Here is an 18,288-nt window from a genome sequence, read left to right as displayed (position 1 = left end):
GATCACAATCCGTCCTGGTATAATTTGGTCTACTGGCCTCAGTACCATCGCGACAAAATTAATCAGAGAGGCCGGAGTAAGCCCCTATTTCATTCCCTGAATAACGACATGGACTATGGCATGACGGTCAATCGTTCTAAAAAAGAAGTGAACTTCAGCTGTGCATGCTGCCTTTTTTGAAAACAATTTCAGATCAGTCCAACTCAGTTCAACATCACCATTTATCAGGAGCGAACGTCGAAGCCATATTTAAACTCTTTGCCTCGCCGCCTCCAGCATGACATTCCTTCCTCAATATGTCACAACCTGTTGCATCTACCTTACCTGACTTAAGCTATGGATGAAACATCGAAAACTTCGCAAGCCGTCGAACCTATCGACCTCACAATGGACGAGGATGATGTCGATCAACCAGGCGGTGACATTCTCATGCTGGAGCCAGAAATAGTTGTCAAAAAAGAGCCAGAAGTAGCTGTCAAACAAGAGCCGGACTTATTTATCAACCCAGACCCTGACACCAGACTGTACGAGGCTCTAGCAGCCGAGCTACTTCCAGACCGACCAATCTCCAGTACAGGTGGACCGACGCATGAAGATGTAACGATCATCGACGAAGATGTGCAAACGAACAATGAAGATCTACTAGAAGGCTACTACGAAAATTCTCGTGCAGAAAGAGCATCAAGTCCAGATAACGAGTACCAGGAAGCTCTAGCTGCATTCGAGCAAAAGCAAAGAGAGGTTGTCACTCAAGAGTCCCTCGGAGTTTTTAATCCTGCTGACCATGTCGAGCTCAAAACCCTCGAAAATGCCTTGGCTCAATCCAAAGAACGGTGTGACAATTTAAGAGAATACGAAAATCAGCAGAATGAGGAAGACACGATGTTTTTCAGCGATGAGCACGCTACTGATGAAGAAGACGCTCCGACGACAGGCACTTGCGGCGATGGTGACAGTGACGCTAATGAAAGTTCACCTATGGAAATAGGAAAAGGAGGTACTAGGAAAGTGGCAGCTAAGGTCAAACCCAAAAAGAACTCGTCAACCAAAGGAACAAACAGGGTAACAAAAAAAGCACAGCCCGGTCGTCAAAGTCGAGTTCAGCCAAGCGCGAATTTGCTCAATCTAGGCTCGCTGATTCGCAACGACCTAGTGGCTGACGCACAGCGAAATCAGGGTCTCCCTGACCAAATTGATTTCGGTCATGTCAAGACTAAGAAGGACGCCTTGACTGCATTGGTTGCCAGTATTCCAAAAGAGCAACAAGATACGAGAAGTAATTCGAAAAAGCAGCTCGATAACGCCTGTAAGGCATTTAGTCGCAGAGGTCAACGGTCAATAAAGCCAGTCGCTAGTGGAGACTGGAAACTGAAAGGAATGGCCTCGCCTCTAAAAAGTTTTCAGCTTCTGTCGACAGCTTGGGCAGTACGTCGGGAGCGTGGGTCGGATGCACCTTTCGGTGGTATTCTAGCGGATACCATGGGATATGGAAAGGTAAGAACTTTCACATCCGTGTTGCCTAGATGAGTTCTAACACCTCAGCAGACTGTTCAGATGATTGCCGTCATGGTCGAAAACGAGCCTAAATGCAAGCGAGAGACAACGTTGATTGTGGTACCCGCCAGCCTCGTCTCACAATGGTACGAAGAGATCGCAAAGCATACGGAAGACGGCATCATGGAGGATGTTCATTTCTACAGAGCAAGCCATTGTGTACACATTCGTGATATTCCCAAACACCTCGCCAAGTTTCAAGTCGTTATTGCAACATACAATGAGGTAAGTACACTTCAGTACCTCGCACAGAAACCCCAATTAACAGAAGTACCTTCCTAGGTGGCGCGTAATTTTCCGAAGTGTAATCCTCCGCTTCACCTTGTCACTGATCAGGCAAAGGACCAGTGGTGGGAGCGCCATTATGAGGAGAATCGCGGACCTCTGCTGAGAAGTAAGTTGTCTGGAAAAGGCACTTTCTATGACTAACATCGACCACTAGTGAGGTTTTATCGTGTAATCCTCGACGAAGCCCATACGATCAAAAATCATGAGTCACGAACTTCAATAGCCTGTCGTCGTCTAAGTGCTAAACGCAAGTGGGTAATAACAGGCACGCCACTATCCAACCGTATGGAGGAACTGTATTCGTATTTCAACTTTCTGGGCGTCAGTGGCAGCACCTCCTTTGCGCAGTTCAGACACAACTATGCCAAACGTAATGATTGCACTATGCAACGTCTGGACGCGATTCTGAGGAAGGTAATGACTCGACGAACTTTGGGCGATCGGCTTTTCGGAAGACCATTGACGAAACTACCACGTCTCGATTATGAGACCAGATCAATACCGTTCAATGAGGTTGAACATGGAATCTACACTATTGTCCGCCAAAGGTTTATCAATCGCATCAACAGCTGGACTGCCTCTGGTAAGATCGGCCAGTCCAAACACCATATGTTTGTTATGTTGTTACGGCTGCGACAGATGTGCGCTCACGTACTTATGATCACCAACACATTCAAAGATCTTCTTGAGACGGAAGATCTCGAGAAAATGTGGAAATTGGTGGAAAGACACTCGCAGGAGCCGAGCAGCAGTCCTGGCACAAAGACGGCCATGGTAGTCAAACGGATCTTGAGAGAAGCCCAGGACGACGAGCAGGAAGCAAACGATTCCCCAATGAGCAGCAACAGTGGAGGTAATCAGTGTGACACAGTCGATCTGAGTATCAATGATGCTGAGCTTGATTATCGAGGTTTGTTCTATCGTCTGCAACAGGACGGTGCTTGGGACAAGGTACGGAATCGCAGCACATGCAGTTGTTGCCATGAGGTTCCAGAAGAGGATCGAGGCAAGCTTTCGGTGCCATGCAGCCATCTATACTGCCAACAGTGCTTGGGTATCCTTCTAAGTTCTGCTGCAGATAACGGCACTGAGGCCGAATGTGTTATATGTCACGAAGTAATGACTGGAGCAGCCGATATGACGGCCATGGAACTGATCGCAGCGAAGGTCAACCACCGAGGTTCACGGAGAACATCCGAGCCACCAACTGGGAATGCACCAGGTGAACCGCCTCGAAAAGGCAAAGAAGACCCTGATAGCAAATGGCTCTTAATTCCCAATTGCGAAACGCTCAGCACCAAATTGCAGGCAATCACAGGACAGATCAAAAGCTGGATTGAAAAAGACGCCGATGCAAAAATTGTGGTCTTTACTCTCTTCATTCCGATCGTCAAATTGCTGAGTAGGGTCTGCGTTAAAGAGAACTGGGGCTACCAGCAATTTACAGGCAGAATCTCACCAGATCAGCGGATCAAAAACTTGAGAGATTGGAAAGACGCTACAAAAGGACACCAGATTCTGCTCACGTCCATGCGTGCTGGCGGTGAAGGACTTAATCTAACTGAAGCATCGTACGTGATCATCGCTGATCCATGGTGGAACGAACCTGCTGAGGACCAAGCTTTCTCCAGAGTGTACCGAATTGGCCAGAAACGAGACTGCGTGGTGCGGCGATTTTTGATCACGGATGCCATCGACACGCAGCTCATGCTCCATCTACAGAAGACCAAGGCTCGGGAATGTGACCGTGTCCTCGATGGAAGGTCGCAGAACGAAATGAGTGTTGAAGAACTTCTCAAACTCTTTGGACCGACCAAACGCAATCCAGAGACAGGTGAATTAATTGTAGAAGACGGCGACGGCGTGGACGAGTTCATTGCAGGAGATGATCATATCACGACTCACGATAGCGATACAGAAGAAAGGGTGCAAGCTCCGGGACGGCCACGAAGCAAGTGAAGCTATCGTAGGGCCAAAATGAGGAATGATCGCACTTCACGAGGAGCTGCAGGGAGTGCTCATCGGAAAGACATAATTGCTTGTGAGTGTTAGCTCATGAGTTGTAGCAGGTTATAAGAGCTAAAAGACAAGATGCAACGGCATTACATATGTGGCGGTTGCGCAAACCTACTGTGGTGGGTGATACTTCGGCCACTCTACTTGGCTGTAAAACTTGGGCACTTACCTTCGTGGCTACCGTTTCACATCTTGAGCACGCTTGTCCAGGAACGAAACGTGACAATAAATTCTATTGTACCTGATCTGCTATTATGTTACCCCTCCCCACCTAGTGCCGCTCGTCAGCCATTTACTGAAATATGATTCGTTCATGCGCTGCTGGATCAATGCAGGTAAGAAGGAAAAAGGATCCGAAGTCATGTGCTGCTTGCGAATCGAAAGCAAAACCATTGCCAAGACGGAGTTGGCAAGACAAACCTCATCCATGCTCTACTGGACTCGAGTAGTGCAAAGTCCGGTCGAATTTAGGTCAACGGTTGTGCGACATGTCTGCTGCATGTCGACATCCGGATTTCTTGCTGCCCAATCCATGCTGCCAACCCGACCCACTAAAGTTCAGCCACGCGGTGTGTCGATCGGACTGACATCATCCTCGAGTCCTCCTGGTGTTGCACAAGTCTTGCGTCTTGTGCTGTTATTCCCAGGAACTGCTCTCAACCAACAACATTGCTTCCTGTGAGTATGCATACTCCGTAGGCGCAAAAGCAAAGGCACGGCTTCTGATTTCCGTCGTGCGACTTCGATCGAGCTCGAGCGCACGAAACCAATTCCCGCTTGGCGTGTTATTAAGCTACTCGTACAAAGTATGCGAAGAGACTTTCTTCAGCGCCTCTGGTGCATCTGCTAGCCAGGGTCCCTAGCTCATTTCATCTCGATGACAATATCGACTGTCAGAAATCCGATCGGCCCTCTACATATCTACTTCGCTTTCTGCTTTCTAGCTCGAGTTCCTGCGAACGCGCTGCTGACATTAATTTTCACTGCTGCGGTAGCCTGTTCTGCGCATTGCTGCACATATCTACCATTACTCATCCGGGCTTCTTGCGCAGTGTTGGACATTTTGTCTGGTCCACAGTTACATCAGTAGATTTTCTTATCTCTCGAGCATGCGGAAAACATGTCCGGATTGAGCTCACCGAGAAGTCCTCCAAGCAGGCGGTACCAGACGCCACTGCCTTTTGGCAATGAAGTCTTACTGCACGACCATGCGAGAAGAAGATCTCAACGGCAGGACAGCTACACAGACGATTTTTCCTCGATGCAGCGAAAACGGACCAACTCACTCACCGCCGCTTCGCTCAAGGCCAAGTCAAGTCGCGAGCACTTCAGCCAGAGAAATGGCAATCTAGACGACTACATGGCCATGCAGCGTGCCAACCCAATCATCGCTCCTCCTCTCGAGCAACGGAGGAGTCATGATACAAGCAGAAGCAGCGACTCATCTTACAGCAGGGAAGCTGCTGTCGCAACCGATTCCTGGCTGCCCTACAAACGACCCGAGCGTAACGATCTCAAAAGGCTGGTTGCAGAGTTCGACCTGCTTGAGCAGTCTTCTTCCTCCTCGTCCAATGGTCAAAGTGATGTTTCTACAGCTTCTACTGTGACTCCTCTGACCGAACCCTCTTCGAGATACAGTCCACCGAAGCCTGCTCATCAGCGGGTACACACCCGCCAGAGTTCTTCAGCAAGCTCTATACCACAACTCATCCCACAACGAAAAGAACTATACCACGAACCCCCGCCCGTCGAACCTCCTCCCGCTGAATATAACCCACCTAAGCCCAGACAACGATCAGTATCCGCCCAAAGATGGAGCCCACCTCAGTCACATCGTGCAAGATCAGGAAGTGTGCAGCCGCCTACGCAAAACCGTGTAATGGAGCAATTCCCACCACTTCCACTAGACGATCCTCTGAATGCACCACCACCTGTACCAAGGCGAAGTGAAGATCGGGCGCGGCCCCCACCAGCAGGAGGCCACAATGTTGTGCGACCACCAAGATTCAACGGCAGATCAGAAGATATGCGAACTCCTGTGCCACGCGACAGTCTGGACAAGGGTCGATCGTCATTTTTCAGTAACAGGCCAGAAGACGTGCGCCCAGTCCTACCAGCTAAAGAACCAGTCCAGGCGCAGCCACTCGTGCCAGCCGATATTCCCCACCAGCCACGACCACGTATGCCTGGTAGGCCACGACTCAGCTTCGAGGGACCATTGTCTCCTGTTTCAATCGAGCCCGAAGACCCGCCAAGAGATCGAGGTTACCCGAACCCACGATCGCCTGAGCCTCGCCACGCCACGGCATCACTCATGAATGCGGCAGCAACTTATGTGTCACCATCCTCTGAGGACGAGACTCCAAAGGATGAGGCACCAGCACCTTACATGCCAGCGTCACGATCTCGCCGTCGTGCTTCTACGCCCAACAAGAAGAACGGATACACTGTCTCAAGGCGAAGAGCTGCCTCAGCCTGGAGACCTCCCAGCGTGTGGTACGAGAACGTCGAAGGTGTCACACTTTCCACAAGGCCAAAGAGCGCCAGAGAGCACCGATTAGGCCTCAACATCCCCGAGATCGAAGCTCGCGACATCCTAGACATCCCACCACGAGGCAGAAGACGCCCAGACGAAGAAGACTACCAGTCTGAATCCGCAGAGCAAGACCGACACTACGCTCGCTCCCCACCACCAATCGGCGCAGCAGCTCACTACGTCCGCAGCATCTCGCCCAAGCCTGTGACCGAAGCACGAGAGCACATCTTCCTCGACAACTACTCCCGCGCCGGCCCAGAAGAACCATCCACCCTGCGCTACGACTTCCCTCGCATCAAACGTCCCGCAGCAGAACGCTCAGGCGCCCAGGCCATCGACGCCCCCGAACCAATCCAAGAAATGCCCCAACACGAAGAAGACTTCTCCGACGACGGCGGCGCCGAACCCCCCGACATCGCCCGCATGCGAGCCATGGAGCAGCAAGACGCAGACATGAAATCCCGCACTGACCAGATCCGCGGCCTCCTAGGCGGCATGCTCAAGACCTTTCACGCCAACAAGAAAAAAGATGATCCTTCTTCTCAGAGTCACTCTCACACTCATTCCCATAAAACAACATCTCCACCCGCCCCCACCACCAAAAGCCCCAGCACCGAAAACAACCGCCACCAACTCATCGCCAAAGGTCTCGGCCCAACTCCCCGCGAAACCCCAACCCCCTACCAACGCCGCCCCATCCAAGAATCCGCTCCAGGCTACCTCTTCGAAGACGTCGACGGTGAAGCCGGTGTGAAAGATGACGCCGACGAAGAAGAAGAAGAAGAGGCACAAGCGCAGTATACGACGAGATCAAGTAGTCGCGACACAAGCATTTGGTCGCCTCCTAGAGCGACCAGGCGTGATTCTGAGGAGGACGGTAGTATTTATCAGGAAGGGAGAACAAAGAGGGTGTCGTTTTATGGGAATGAGGAGAAGGAGTATGCTTCGGTGCCGGGGGTAGGGATGGGGCATGGTTCGACTTTTGCGAGTTTGGGGGGGCCGAGGTGAGGGAGGGGATGATGTGAGGCGGTATGACATGGAAGATGAGACGAGATGAGAGACGTAGACATGATATATACACTTCGTTGGTAATTTTTAATCATAGACGTGATTGTACATTTTGTACTTTGATGAGTTTGTGTGTCTACCTCTATCGAATTTTGAATGTGGTGCCTAGCAGAAAAGTGTGCTCGATTAAAATTTGAAGGGACTAGTCAGACCATAACGATATGAAAATGGCTCGTTGGTAGTGTCCTTTCATGTTTCATTCGTACTTTTCACTATGTATTCACGAAACCTTCGCCAACAATGTACGCCTGACTGCCATCTTCAAACACCAGATGCGGTTTCTCCTTGGCGAGCCATAGTATACACTGAGCAAACACGCTGTTGGCCCATGCAAACCAACTTCGCGTCATGCCCGTGCCTGTTCTCGCGTCTACCCCTCTCATTACGTCCACACTTTCATTGATCAGTCCAAAGACACTCACTCTTTTTACACGTTCGAGGCATTCTAAGATTTCGGTATCATTATCTGAGGTCATTGCTTGGACAAGCACACTCATTGGCCATGCATTCGTGAGACCGATATGTGGACCACCAATACCTTCGAAAGCTGGCCCGGTCAGGAAGTAAGGGTTGCCTTTGCTGGAGAGGATCATACGGCGTGTGTTTTTGTAGAGCTCGTTGTTCTTGTCGAGGAAGCCAAGTAATGGTAAGGACAGGAGAGATGGCACATTGGCATCGTCCATGAAGAGATGTGACGCATAACCATCAGTCTCGTAGGCAAGGACTTTGCCAAAGAGAGGATGATCCACAACTGCATGCTCGAGAATTCCTTCTTTGATCGAACTTGAGAACGAGTCTAGCTGCTGAATGAATGCTTGTACGTTCTTCCTATCACTCTTCTCGCTAAGAGTCGAAGAGAAGGCACGGAGAATGTCGGCGGTGCGATTGAGTTCGACAGACATCATAGCGTTTGCTGGGATAAAGAAGTTGAAAATCGTTGCATCATCAGATGGTCGAAAGGCACTTCGAACAAGACCGGTACCATTGCCCAGAGGATTTCCGATGCCTCGCAGATTCAGCGTTTCTGTACCAGTATTGGTCAACCTTTGAAATGTGTATTCATTGATACGTAAGTGGTGTGACGAATCGAATGTCGGCTGAGATTGGGTATAGAGCACTTCCAGAACAGTCCTCAGCGCAAGAAACCAACGGTTGGTTAGAAATTTTGTGCTACCAGTGGCAGCATGGTACTGATTGCCTAACGATAAAAAGTTGGCTAAGCTGTCCAATTCATACTTGCACTCAAAAACATTGGATGGCTCATAGATAGGGTGAACTGCATCTTGCTGCCCATTGTTCGAAGGATCAAGGCCTGAAGGATTTGGAGGCTGGAAGGCATTGCAGTAAGGACTTTCAATAACGAATTCGGCCTGCGTTGCAATTGCTCCTTTGATGAGATTGGAAATCTCAGGAGAGGTCTTTGCAAGAAGCTGATACTGTGCTAACTGATTTGTCGAATCTCTCAGCCACTCAGCATTAATATCACCTGTGACAATGAACGATTGTGCACCTTTCCACTCAAAATTGTCACGGTATCTAACGTACTTGGGTTTACCTGGATGTGTATGTTCTCCATCGACGTGCCAGAGTACTGTTGTGTCAAGCGTGTTTGGAAACGCATTTTGAAATATATGAGCAAGGTCACGGTCTTTGAGTATCGGATAGAGGTCTTGAATGACTTGTTCAACTGCAGTAGAGGTAAACTTGCGGCATAACTTGTGTGGACGTTGGTAAGGGAGACTCAGAGGTCCCTCGCTCAAGGGCCGACTGCCACGAGTCAGCTGTGACGATGATTATAGTCAAGCAGTCTCACTGTCGCTGTGTCGCATATCGAGTGTAGTCTGGACATGCTGGTTGTGAAAGTACACCTTGATCGTGGTCCAGTCCACTGTCGTAGGTTGCGTCGTCCCCAAGGCTCGGACTGTCATGAAACTCTGTAGCGCACGCAAGTCTGAGACAAGCAGGAAGAGCGAGGAGTTGAGCCCATACCGAGGTTCGCATCCCGAGACTCTGTGCTGCAACGGTTGATCAGGAAAGTGTAAAGAGTTCGAGCATTTGCAAACAATATGTCTGTTCCGCAGGTGCAACTATGGGGATCCACTTTGACTCTAGAAGGAGCGTGGACAACATCAGAACGAACGTGCCTTCCTTGACTCGACTATATGTTCACCGCGTTTCTCGCGTTTCTCACGTTTCTTCTCACTACTCGAGCCCATACATATCAAACAAGACTCGTTGTTGCTCGCTACAATAATCAGATATCCATTTATTCGGCCACGAATCGGTATGATCAATCGTCGCAATATTGTTGAGTGAGAGAGGACGAGATCTTACACCCACAGCTTATCTCTTGACGTTTCGCGAGGCGGCAAATTTCTCATGCCACTTCCTCTTGCCCTTACTGGAAGCTGTTGCTACCGCCTGAGTACTCTCTCCAGTCTGAGCTGCTGTAATCTGTCCATATTCCCGCCAAACGACCATTTCTTTTTCTTTTTCCAGTTCAATTGCGCAAGCACTACCCAGCACTTCGACAGAGCAATATTTTACCCAGCCAGTAGGCACAGCATCTTCCCACTGCTTCTCGAATGACTCCTTCTCGATCCCAGTACCACCTGTTTGTGAATCGTGTACCTGGAGGATCACATTACCTACCCACCTTGCAGTCTCCATCTCATTGATCGTGTCTTTCTCTCCCACATTCGTCGCTTTCTTGATCAATGCCAATGCAACAAAATGTCCGTCTCGTTCAAACATTGTTTTAGCAATAGCTTTGTACACATCACCTGCACTGCTGTCCATAAGATCCTCTATGTCAGAAAAGCCTTCAAGAAGCATATCGGCTTCTAGATCGCCTGTAATCTTTGTATCAGACATTGTAGCAGCTTCAAATAACCTAGTCCAGGTCTCGAGAAGGAGTTTTGGACTCGAGATGTACGCTTTTGCTCCTTGTGGTGACCCAGTTGTTACATCGTTGGAGATGTTCGAGTTTGACATTGACCAAGGTAATTGAAAGACACATCTCCTGCTCAGAACTTGTGTGATTACAGTCGCTGGAGCTGGAATATGCTCGTGGAGCTGCGAAACTGAGTACTTTGATGTCTTCCCTGTACTGCCCACCTGCGAAGCATCGTGAATCGTGGGTATTAGCCGGGCCAGTTGCTCATTCGCAATCATATCAGACCTCGAAGCAGGAACAGCATGTAATTCCAGGGTATTTGTCGGCTTAGCGAATGCAGTGATACCTCCACCTGTGTCCGTCGTTGCATCTGCTATCAGGTCATCCTCGTCGGGAGGTGTTTTTGACGTCCTCGTAACATACACTGAGTTGCTCGTGCTGACCTGCTTAACGAGCCAAGCTTTGTCGTTGCTGCATAGGTGAAGGTGGCCTTCCTTATTGTCACCATTTTGATTGAATTCCTCTACAGCAGGCGATGACTTGAAGTAGAGAGCTTGATTTGCACTGTTCCCACTGCTGGTGTCAGTGATGATGCTGAGCAGCTCCTCTGGAAGTTCGAGGAGCCGGACATTCCCAGATGGCTGGAAAATATTGAATGCGACAGGAGAGAAGTTGACTTTCTGTGTAGACATGTCACGCTCTGTGTCTACGGATGACTCACAGCGAGAGCGGCACGTGTTGTGGTCTGTAGTTGTCTTGAACGTGGATACATGGGGTTTAGAAGGGTTTCATAGGTTTCTGCGGGTTTTCATAAAAGCCTGGAAGATCCGAGTCACTGTCCTCTTGTTCTCGTGGTGGAAGTTGAGATTTCGCTACAACATCCGAGGTTTCGTCCTGAGGATTGCCTTCGTTGTGCTCGAAAGGAGTTGCTGGGTCAATGGGAGAAGAACCTACAACATTTTATTTGCTGCTACTCAAGAAAAGAGTCGAGTGATCGACGCGTACTACAGTGTACACACGCGTTTCCGAAGGCTGTAAATTTGTTCCCGAGGACTAAATCTAACGGACCAGCACTGACACAGCAAATATCTGCCAGGACGCTCAATACGATGTTCATCAAGTCTGTTAGCGTAATATATACAGAAACTTTCTCGGAGAGTATGTGCTTGCAAGCCGTCATCCCTTTCGTTTTTTGCGGATGCTAGATTCCCACAAAAGTAGATCCCAATGTTCAAGGCCAATCCGCGAAGCCTCTTTGTTACATGATGAGTAAAGTGTTCATCATGCTTTTCTATACCCGGAACTCCTTCAAATGCATGCCTATCCTAGCATATGTCTATATCATCTCAAAGCGTCGTCTATGTTCCCTCCCCCACATCGTTGAGACTTTGGTCGATGTGAATATTCCAGCCGTGTTGCATGTAAAAGTCATCCTAGTTCTTTTCAGCGTCTTTAGGCTTGGCCCTGTCGCGGACCTTCTGAAGCTTTTCTTGCAGCTCCTGATTCTCTTCTTCCTGAAGAGCTTGCTTGTCTTTGCTCCATTGGTCACTGATGTCCTTGAACTCCTCTTTAACCTTCTTCATTCTCTCCTTCTCGTCCGCTTCTTGCTTCTCACGATCTTGCTTTTCCTTCTCTATTTCCGCCATATGTTTCAAATCATCGACGGAAGGTTCGTATAAATGCCAGATGGTGTAGTGAGGTAGACCGACAACTGAGTATTGCATACGCTTGGCCATTTTGCCGAACCCTTCTGTCTCGGCATGGCGCTCGAAAGAGAAAGCGGGAAAATGGACACCTGCTCGAAAGACTCGTGCTTTGGCCAAAATCGACACACCACCTACACCATCTAGCTCCATCTCGACATCGGGATCACCGTAGGGATCGCGAAGGTAGGCAAGATGAGGCCGCCAGGTAGCATATTCTGCGTATCCTTCTACAATCACGGCGTCTTCGTCAAGGGTTTCGGCAAGGCCAAGGGCAGTCTCGGATTCTTGCCACGAATTCAGGTCGTAGGGTTGTTCACCACCAAGCCAATCGGGAAGTGGTCTCCAGACATCTAGCACGGTTAGCGAGGACTGGTGAAATGAGTGAGCTTTTCTTACTTGGCACGATCACATCTTTGTCGTGCGCCATGAGATCCTCGATAACAGTAAAGGGGCACGTTTCCACATCGGCATCTCTCCAGTAAACCCAACTGTGGGTTGGTCTCAAAGCAGCGCTGAGCAGCCAATTCCTTGCTCTTGCCATTAACTTCCGGCGCGGTGCTTGAGCAGTAAAACCGTGTCTACTTTCAACATCTTGACCCACTGCTTGACCAAAATCTTTATGGATGATGGATATTTCCCCGTAAGCCATTCCAGCCTGCGGGTCATTCTGCAACTGCTCGAGGTGTCTTTGTAAATTCTCTTCAGTATCGTCTTTCGAATCCGACACGAGGAAGGCAAGGTCTATTAGGTGATGAGGATAGGTGAGGTTTCGCAGGTGACTGAAGAACATGTTCAAGTGCATAGAAGCATCCCGCAACGGGGTGCAAAGCAAAACTCTCTCTTCTCGGTCCCAACCATGTTTAGAGCCTTGAACATCCTCCAGGTCGTAATACCGCACAGTTTCGATTTCATCGAGCTCGATGGCTAGTGCTGAATCTGAGGACCATGATATTGAGTCTGTCGGGCTCATGAACCAGAAAAGGAGGATCGCCGTTACCGCGAGTATACCGAGATTCCTGAAAAGCTTCCTCCTACTGCTCTGTGGATGTCGTTGGCCTTTCCACTTGTGATCCCATGAATCTTTTTCATCGTCTATTATATCCTCTTTGTTTCCAATCCAAGGACCGTTACGACCTTCGGGATCGTATGGGTCATCATCCTTTCTCCAGCTGGCTGGGTAGCCATTTGTGTAGGCTCCGTGCCTGTTCATCCTCCTCCTCTCATCACCAGGTCAAGGCCCAAATCGGCACACTCGGTTGGCTCCAATGTCGTAATGACCAGCTTACTTTACCATAGAAATCGCAAATTCGTGAATACTTGTGGAATACGGTTACAACAGCTGCTGCAGGTAGTGCAATGCAGAAGGCCAGATCTGAAGTGATACGAAAGATTTGACAAGGGATATACGGTATGGTGGATACGGAGCGGTTTCAGCGGAATAACCAGGTTTTGTATTCGAGATAGGACAACCTAAAATCGGAACATCCAGATATCGATGATGCCTTCAGCGTTCTTCTTCGTGGTCTTACAGAGAATCTAACCAAGTCAAACGGCAGGCTGCGGCAGGAGAGATGCATTGGCTCTCCCCTAATAACGAAGGACGAAGCCGCAAACCGCGTAGACAACCAGTATGTGCGTTATTGACCTATCAGGGGTGACAATGAAGAGCATGCGGAGGACAAGGGGCTTGAAACATGCTGCAAGTGCATCGGACAAACCAATTAGTACTAATTTGGGACGAAGCTTAGCCAGATACTTCTTCAACCTGTGCTGAGATTGATTATCTTTCTTTGAAGACTTCCCACGCACAATTAGTATGCCTGACAGCACGAAATGGACAATTAGTACTACTTCACGTGCTAATTAAGCCATAAGTTGATGCCTAGAGTCAACCCTATAACGAGACCGTACGAATGATGTGATAGCAGTACGGCCGCCTATAGCGAACTTTAATGCTGTGTATTTCGAACCTTGCCCTGCACACTTGGATTTCTGGTTAGTGTTCTCATATCCGAGCCGAAGGGCGATGCTCGATGCCTTTCTAAAAGAGACTGTTGAGAGTGTTTTGAGCAATCAAAAGCTGGTATTGATGTGCTGTGTATTCAGTTTGGACAGAATTGAAGCTCTCTTCGCGGTCCTGCTCCCCGCACGCTCTCGCGCCTGCACGGTTTGTTTGTCCGCAGGCGGTTGTCACAACTGCCAGTGGTGAACGCGACAACTTGAAGTATCGTGACCCGGGCCTCACGAACACTCTCATTCACCCTTATACTATATCACAGATACTTCAACTTTGAATCACCGCTACTGACTGTGTCGCACCTCAGAACGTGATCTTCACATTTTCTGTGCAAAGCAAGACTCTTTACGCTTCACAGCAGTTTGCTACGTCGTTCAACCCTCTCCAGATCCAACCGCAGATCCAGTATTATTTCCACAATCGATCTCCAATTCCAGTGTCGCTACAAGACGTATTGAAAACTAAGATCAGAGACGTTAACGGTTTCGCATCTAAATTAACAAAATGCCTGACGTATGAGTGCGCACCGTCCAGTCTATAAGCAATTGGCTCACGAGAACAGGTCAAGAGGACGATCAAGATCATTACCGAGCAGAAGGTTATGTGAGTGTTCTCTGTTGAAGCTGCGATTGTTGTCTACACTTTGCCCGTTCCCATTATGTCCTTGCGATCGTATCGCTTGACTTCGCAGCATTCAGAAGAGAATGTTGGCTGATCGCCTATATGTACAGACCGGGTGCGGACAGTGGCGTGGCTGGCTTTCCTTTACGACACTGGAACATGAAAATTGTTCTGCTACATGCCGAGACCAAGCAAGAAGTACCCGCGACTTGTTTCTCACAAGCCACATACAACCTGCACGAGTCTTTTGGCGACAGGTCTAAGCAAGGTAACGCGTCCAAATATCAAGAGGACTCTTCAGGCTGATCTGAGTTAGTGATCAAGGATCTTCCTTTCCGGGTCGCAGAAGATGGCTGGGGTGAGTTCGAGCTCAAGATCGACCTGCTGGATGTTCAAGGCAAGACCCACGAATTCCTCCACGACCTCAACTTTCAGCAATCCAAATATGAAGTCAAGCATGTCATTACCTTCAAGTCGCCTAAGCCTGTCCTGCTAGCTACCCTTCGCGAGTCAGGACCTGTCCCAGGTGATCCAGCTGTGAACGGCGCAGCGAGCAGCAAACGGGCCAGTGATATTGGAACAGCTCCAGAGCAGAAGAAGAAAAAGAAGGCCGGCGAAAGTAGCAAAGGCTTTGACATGGACAAGCTGGCCGAAGGTCTACAAAAGCTCAACGAAGACGATCTGTTACAGGTCGTGCAGATGGTCCATGACCACAAGACCGATGAGAGCTGGATGCGAAACGATATCGAGCGTAAGTTTTACTATGTGGAAACATGCTGTTCATGAAGCAGGAAACTGACACGGTACCAGAGGGTGAATTTCACGTCGACCTGTATACCTTACCAGACAATCTTATTAAGATGCTCTGGGACTTTACTAATGAGAGAGTCACGGTTACAGCTGCTTCGTGATCTCCATGGCCTTGAAAGATGAACCCAGGTGGCCTGGCCAACACGCACGGGCTTCCATTTCGTCATTTCACCCGATGCAGCCACACTTGCGATCGAGGTTAACACACCAGCACTATATACAAAAAGATCTGCGATATGTTATGTTCTGATCAGGCGTACGAATTACACGAGTTTAGACGTCAGCGACTCATCGAGTTAAATCTTGTCATGGAGTTCGGCGTGGGGAAAAGCTAGGGACTGAGCATTGTGCCAGCGGAACGCATCCGAGGGAAAGCAATATTTGATTTCCCCATCTTAGGGTATGGCTGGGTAAAGCGTCATCATGATACCCATGCTTTTAGCAATCTCGTATGGAGTTGGATCAAGAGGCAGTCTTTCCATGCTTGTGCTCGTACGGGCACTGAAGTGCTTCACTAGAGTGAGGATTGTGCTCATTGCACTGAGTGGAACAGCACGCGTCCTGCAGCAGTCTCAATAGAATACAGCAGCTACAAACACGGACTCAATGCAAGAGATAGCTGTCAACGTGCATGGTAACAGGATGCAGATTTAGGCAACTTATAAAATATTCATCTACCTGAATATCGTAACATAGTGGCTACTACCAATTCTGTACATGTACTCCCAGGCAAATATCTCAACAGATCGAGAAATGCTGTAAGTTACACCCTAATGATACAAAAGGCACGTCGCGCTATCAACCTTTCCACTCCCTTTTCGAGCAAGTTCAGTACCTGCAGAACGCTCTTACATCAAAAATCGGACTTGGTCGAGCATCGGAAGTCTGTACGTGCCCTTCGTTTTGAGTACCAGCACGTTGTCCTATGCAAAAGTCCTTGTTGATTCCATTCTCGTGTATCCAAGCTGGATGTTCTCCTGGCTTCGATTTGGCATTGATGGCGCCACAAGTTCAGCTCTGTAAGGTCTTGTGGGTTGACAGCTTTGTGAGACCTTCGTCGCAGATGGTGCACTGATATTGCTGCGTCCACGAATAAGCAAGCGCCACAACAGAGGTTTAGGTAGCCGGCATACAGTCTGCTCTAGGTGGTAGAGAGACACTGTCCCTTGTGCATGAAAATTATGCGGAAAGTCGTATCCTCGCCGACTATGCTCAGCTTTCTCACTTGACACACTAGTAAGACTAGAAGGGAGGCTCAGTTGGTCGTTTTGCTTTGTCCTTGTCGAATTTTCTGCTGGCGTCGACATCGCAAGAACGCCAATGCATGCTGGCGCCTGTACGCCCCCTGGTCGAAGTGCAACTCCTCTTGGCTGTTCATCATGAAGTTTGTGTAGCCAATCACGGTCGAAGCGGCTGAAAATGACTGTGCAATATGCACTTCTGTCACATTAGATAATCTCACCTGGTAAGCACACCCTGAGACCTCAGTATCCCTTCCAACCCCTCCCTCTCTGCACCACTAATCGTAGCAAAGACATCTCCTCCCCTATACGCCAATATCGCTGGTATATCCACCGTCTCCATCTCCGCAATCTCATGATGCAGCTTAACGAAGCGAATATGCGACCACTTGTATGCCATCATCTTCAGCTCATCCTCGACTTCTACGCTATCCTCGTTATTGGGGTCGTGCAGCAACACCACCACGTTCGTCTCCTTCGGGACATTCTCTATCGCATTGAGATAGCCGTTCGCATCGACTTGGTCTAATGTGCCGTACGTTCGTCTTGCAGGGGAATAGGGTCGTGATTGGTTCCCTGACGAAAACTGCGATTGCAGCTCTTCGAGTCGCTGCTGACGCCACCGGTCCATGAATTCGTCGTCGTCGTCGAGGTCGACGTCTGAGCCTGAGGAGTTGCCGTTGCGCATGTGTTTCTCTGGTAATATCGGCGTCGTCCTCTGTTTCTGGCCGAAGGATAGGGTGTCCGTTATGCTGTGGATTGTTCTTCTGAACGTGCTTCTTCTCGCCTTGTGATAATTCTGTGCATCCGCTATCACACCTTTGGGACCTGTATTTGCGTAATGGGTCGTTGATGGGAGGGTGTAGGAATTTTTAGTGCCTGTCGTGGTACCCATATTGGTTGCGTGTTCGTCGTCAGTGTCCTCGTCCTCGTCGAATTCTTGCTTCCTGCTTGAGCGTATTATCCGGGTACGAGACTTCTCGTTCTCTGAATCTACTTCCTCCCTGTCATAGTCTTTGTCGTCTGGGTGAGATGTAGGACTGGGCTTGTAATTGAAGAAGCGGTCGGCTTCCTCCTGGGCAAGGTTTGCCATTATATCAGCTGTCGAGGCTAAGAAAGAGTGTCGGGTGTTTCAGCGGAAGAGGAGAGCAACGTTCCAATAATGGTCAACAAGGACGTATGACAGCAGGGGTGTTTGCAGTCGATAGCTCAATAGGCTGGCATTTGGAGACCGTTGATCTATTCCCGCCTTGAAAGAGGAAACAATACTTTCATTTGCAGTAGCGATCTTCTGGTTTACGGCACTAATTCTTGACCTATGATCTGGGAATCAGTCTCTCGCTTGGAAAGGTGTCTGAATAAGTTTCGAGACGGTGAAGGAGACCAAGTACCCATAGAAGCACGATGGAAGAATATCCGGGTGGGAGTGAGTTTCGACGTTGGTTTGAGTCCGAAGCCAGGCGTGAAACAGCCGTCAATTTAGTCTATTGGCCCTGAACGGATGTCGTTTCAGCAACGTCGGCTTCCAGTTTCTT

The 18,288-nt window shown here is 49.1% G+C and overlaps 7 protein-coding genes across 7 annotated transcripts; 3 read left to right on the top strand and 4 right to left on the bottom strand.

Annotated features, from left to right (window-relative positions):
- Positions 1-336: 336 nt before the first annotated feature.
- On the top strand, positions 337-3,801 carry LTR64_002714 (uncharacterized protein; the record flags this gene model as incomplete). The annotated part of the gene is made up of 4 exons (XM_064897082.1): positions 337-1,494; positions 1,546-1,779; positions 1,891-1,948; positions 1,997-3,801. 4 exons carry the CDS (start codon positions 337-339, stop codon positions 3,799-3,801), a joined length of 3,255 nt encoding a protein of 1,084 aa, XP_064756032.1.
- Positions 3,802-4,978: 1,177 nt separating this feature from the next.
- LTR64_002713 (uncharacterized protein) lies at positions 4,979-7,402 on the top strand (the record flags this gene model as incomplete). The annotated part of the gene is made up of 1 exon (XM_064897081.1): positions 4,979-7,402. One exon carries the CDS (start codon positions 4,979-4,981, stop codon positions 7,400-7,402), a length of 2,424 nt encoding a protein of 807 aa, XP_064756031.1.
- Positions 7,403-7,674: 272 nt separating this feature from the next.
- Positions 7,675-9,083, bottom strand: LTR64_002712 (uncharacterized protein; the record flags this gene model as incomplete). The annotated part of the gene is made up of 2 exons (XM_064897080.1): positions 7,675-8,948; positions 9,008-9,083. The coding sequence occupies 2 exons, from the start codon at positions 9,081-9,083 to the stop codon at positions 7,675-7,677; spliced, it is 1,350 nt and encodes a 449-aa protein (XP_064756030.1).
- A 722-nt stretch (positions 9,084-9,805) lies between these two features.
- Positions 9,806-11,050, bottom strand: LTR64_002711 (uncharacterized protein; the record flags this gene model as incomplete). Its single annotated transcript, XM_064897079.1, has 1 exon — positions 9,806-11,050. One exon carries the CDS (start codon positions 11,048-11,050, stop codon positions 9,806-9,808), a length of 1,245 nt encoding a protein of 414 aa, XP_064756029.1.
- Positions 11,051-11,791: 741 nt separating this feature from the next.
- Positions 11,792-13,274, bottom strand: ANP1 (Mannan polymerase II complex anp1 subunit; the record flags this gene model as incomplete). The annotated part of the gene is made up of 2 exons (XM_064897078.1): positions 11,792-12,414; positions 12,461-13,274. 2 exons carry the CDS (start codon positions 13,272-13,274, stop codon positions 11,792-11,794), a joined length of 1,437 nt encoding a protein of 478 aa, XP_064756028.1.
- Positions 13,275-14,585: 1,311 nt separating this feature from the next.
- tfg3 (transcription factor TFIIF complex subunit Tfg3) lies at positions 14,586-15,613 on the top strand (the record flags this gene model as incomplete). Its single annotated transcript, XM_064897077.1, has 5 exons — positions 14,586-14,594; positions 14,644-14,684; positions 14,813-14,970; positions 15,019-15,453; positions 15,513-15,613. 5 exons carry the CDS (start codon positions 14,586-14,588, stop codon positions 15,611-15,613), a joined length of 744 nt encoding a protein of 247 aa, XP_064756027.1.
- A 1,154-nt stretch (positions 15,614-16,767) lies between these two features.
- Positions 16,768-17,846, bottom strand: LTR64_002708 (uncharacterized protein; the record flags this gene model as incomplete). Its single annotated transcript, XM_064897076.1, has 2 exons — positions 16,768-16,882; positions 16,975-17,846. The coding sequence occupies 2 exons, from the start codon at positions 17,844-17,846 to the stop codon at positions 16,768-16,770; spliced, it is 987 nt and encodes a 328-aa protein (XP_064756026.1).
- Positions 17,847-18,288: the final 442 nt, after the last annotated feature.

This window comes from Lithohypha guttulata (genome assembly GCF_036872675.1).
Source record: "Lithohypha guttulata strain CCFEE 5908 chromosome Unknown scaffold_2, whole genome shotgun sequence".
NCBI lineage: Eukaryota > Fungi > Ascomycota > Eurotiomycetes > Chaetothyriales > Trichomeriaceae > Lithohypha > Lithohypha guttulata.
Note: the sequence above shows the minus strand (reverse complement) of the source record. Positions and strands in the feature narration are given on the sequence as shown.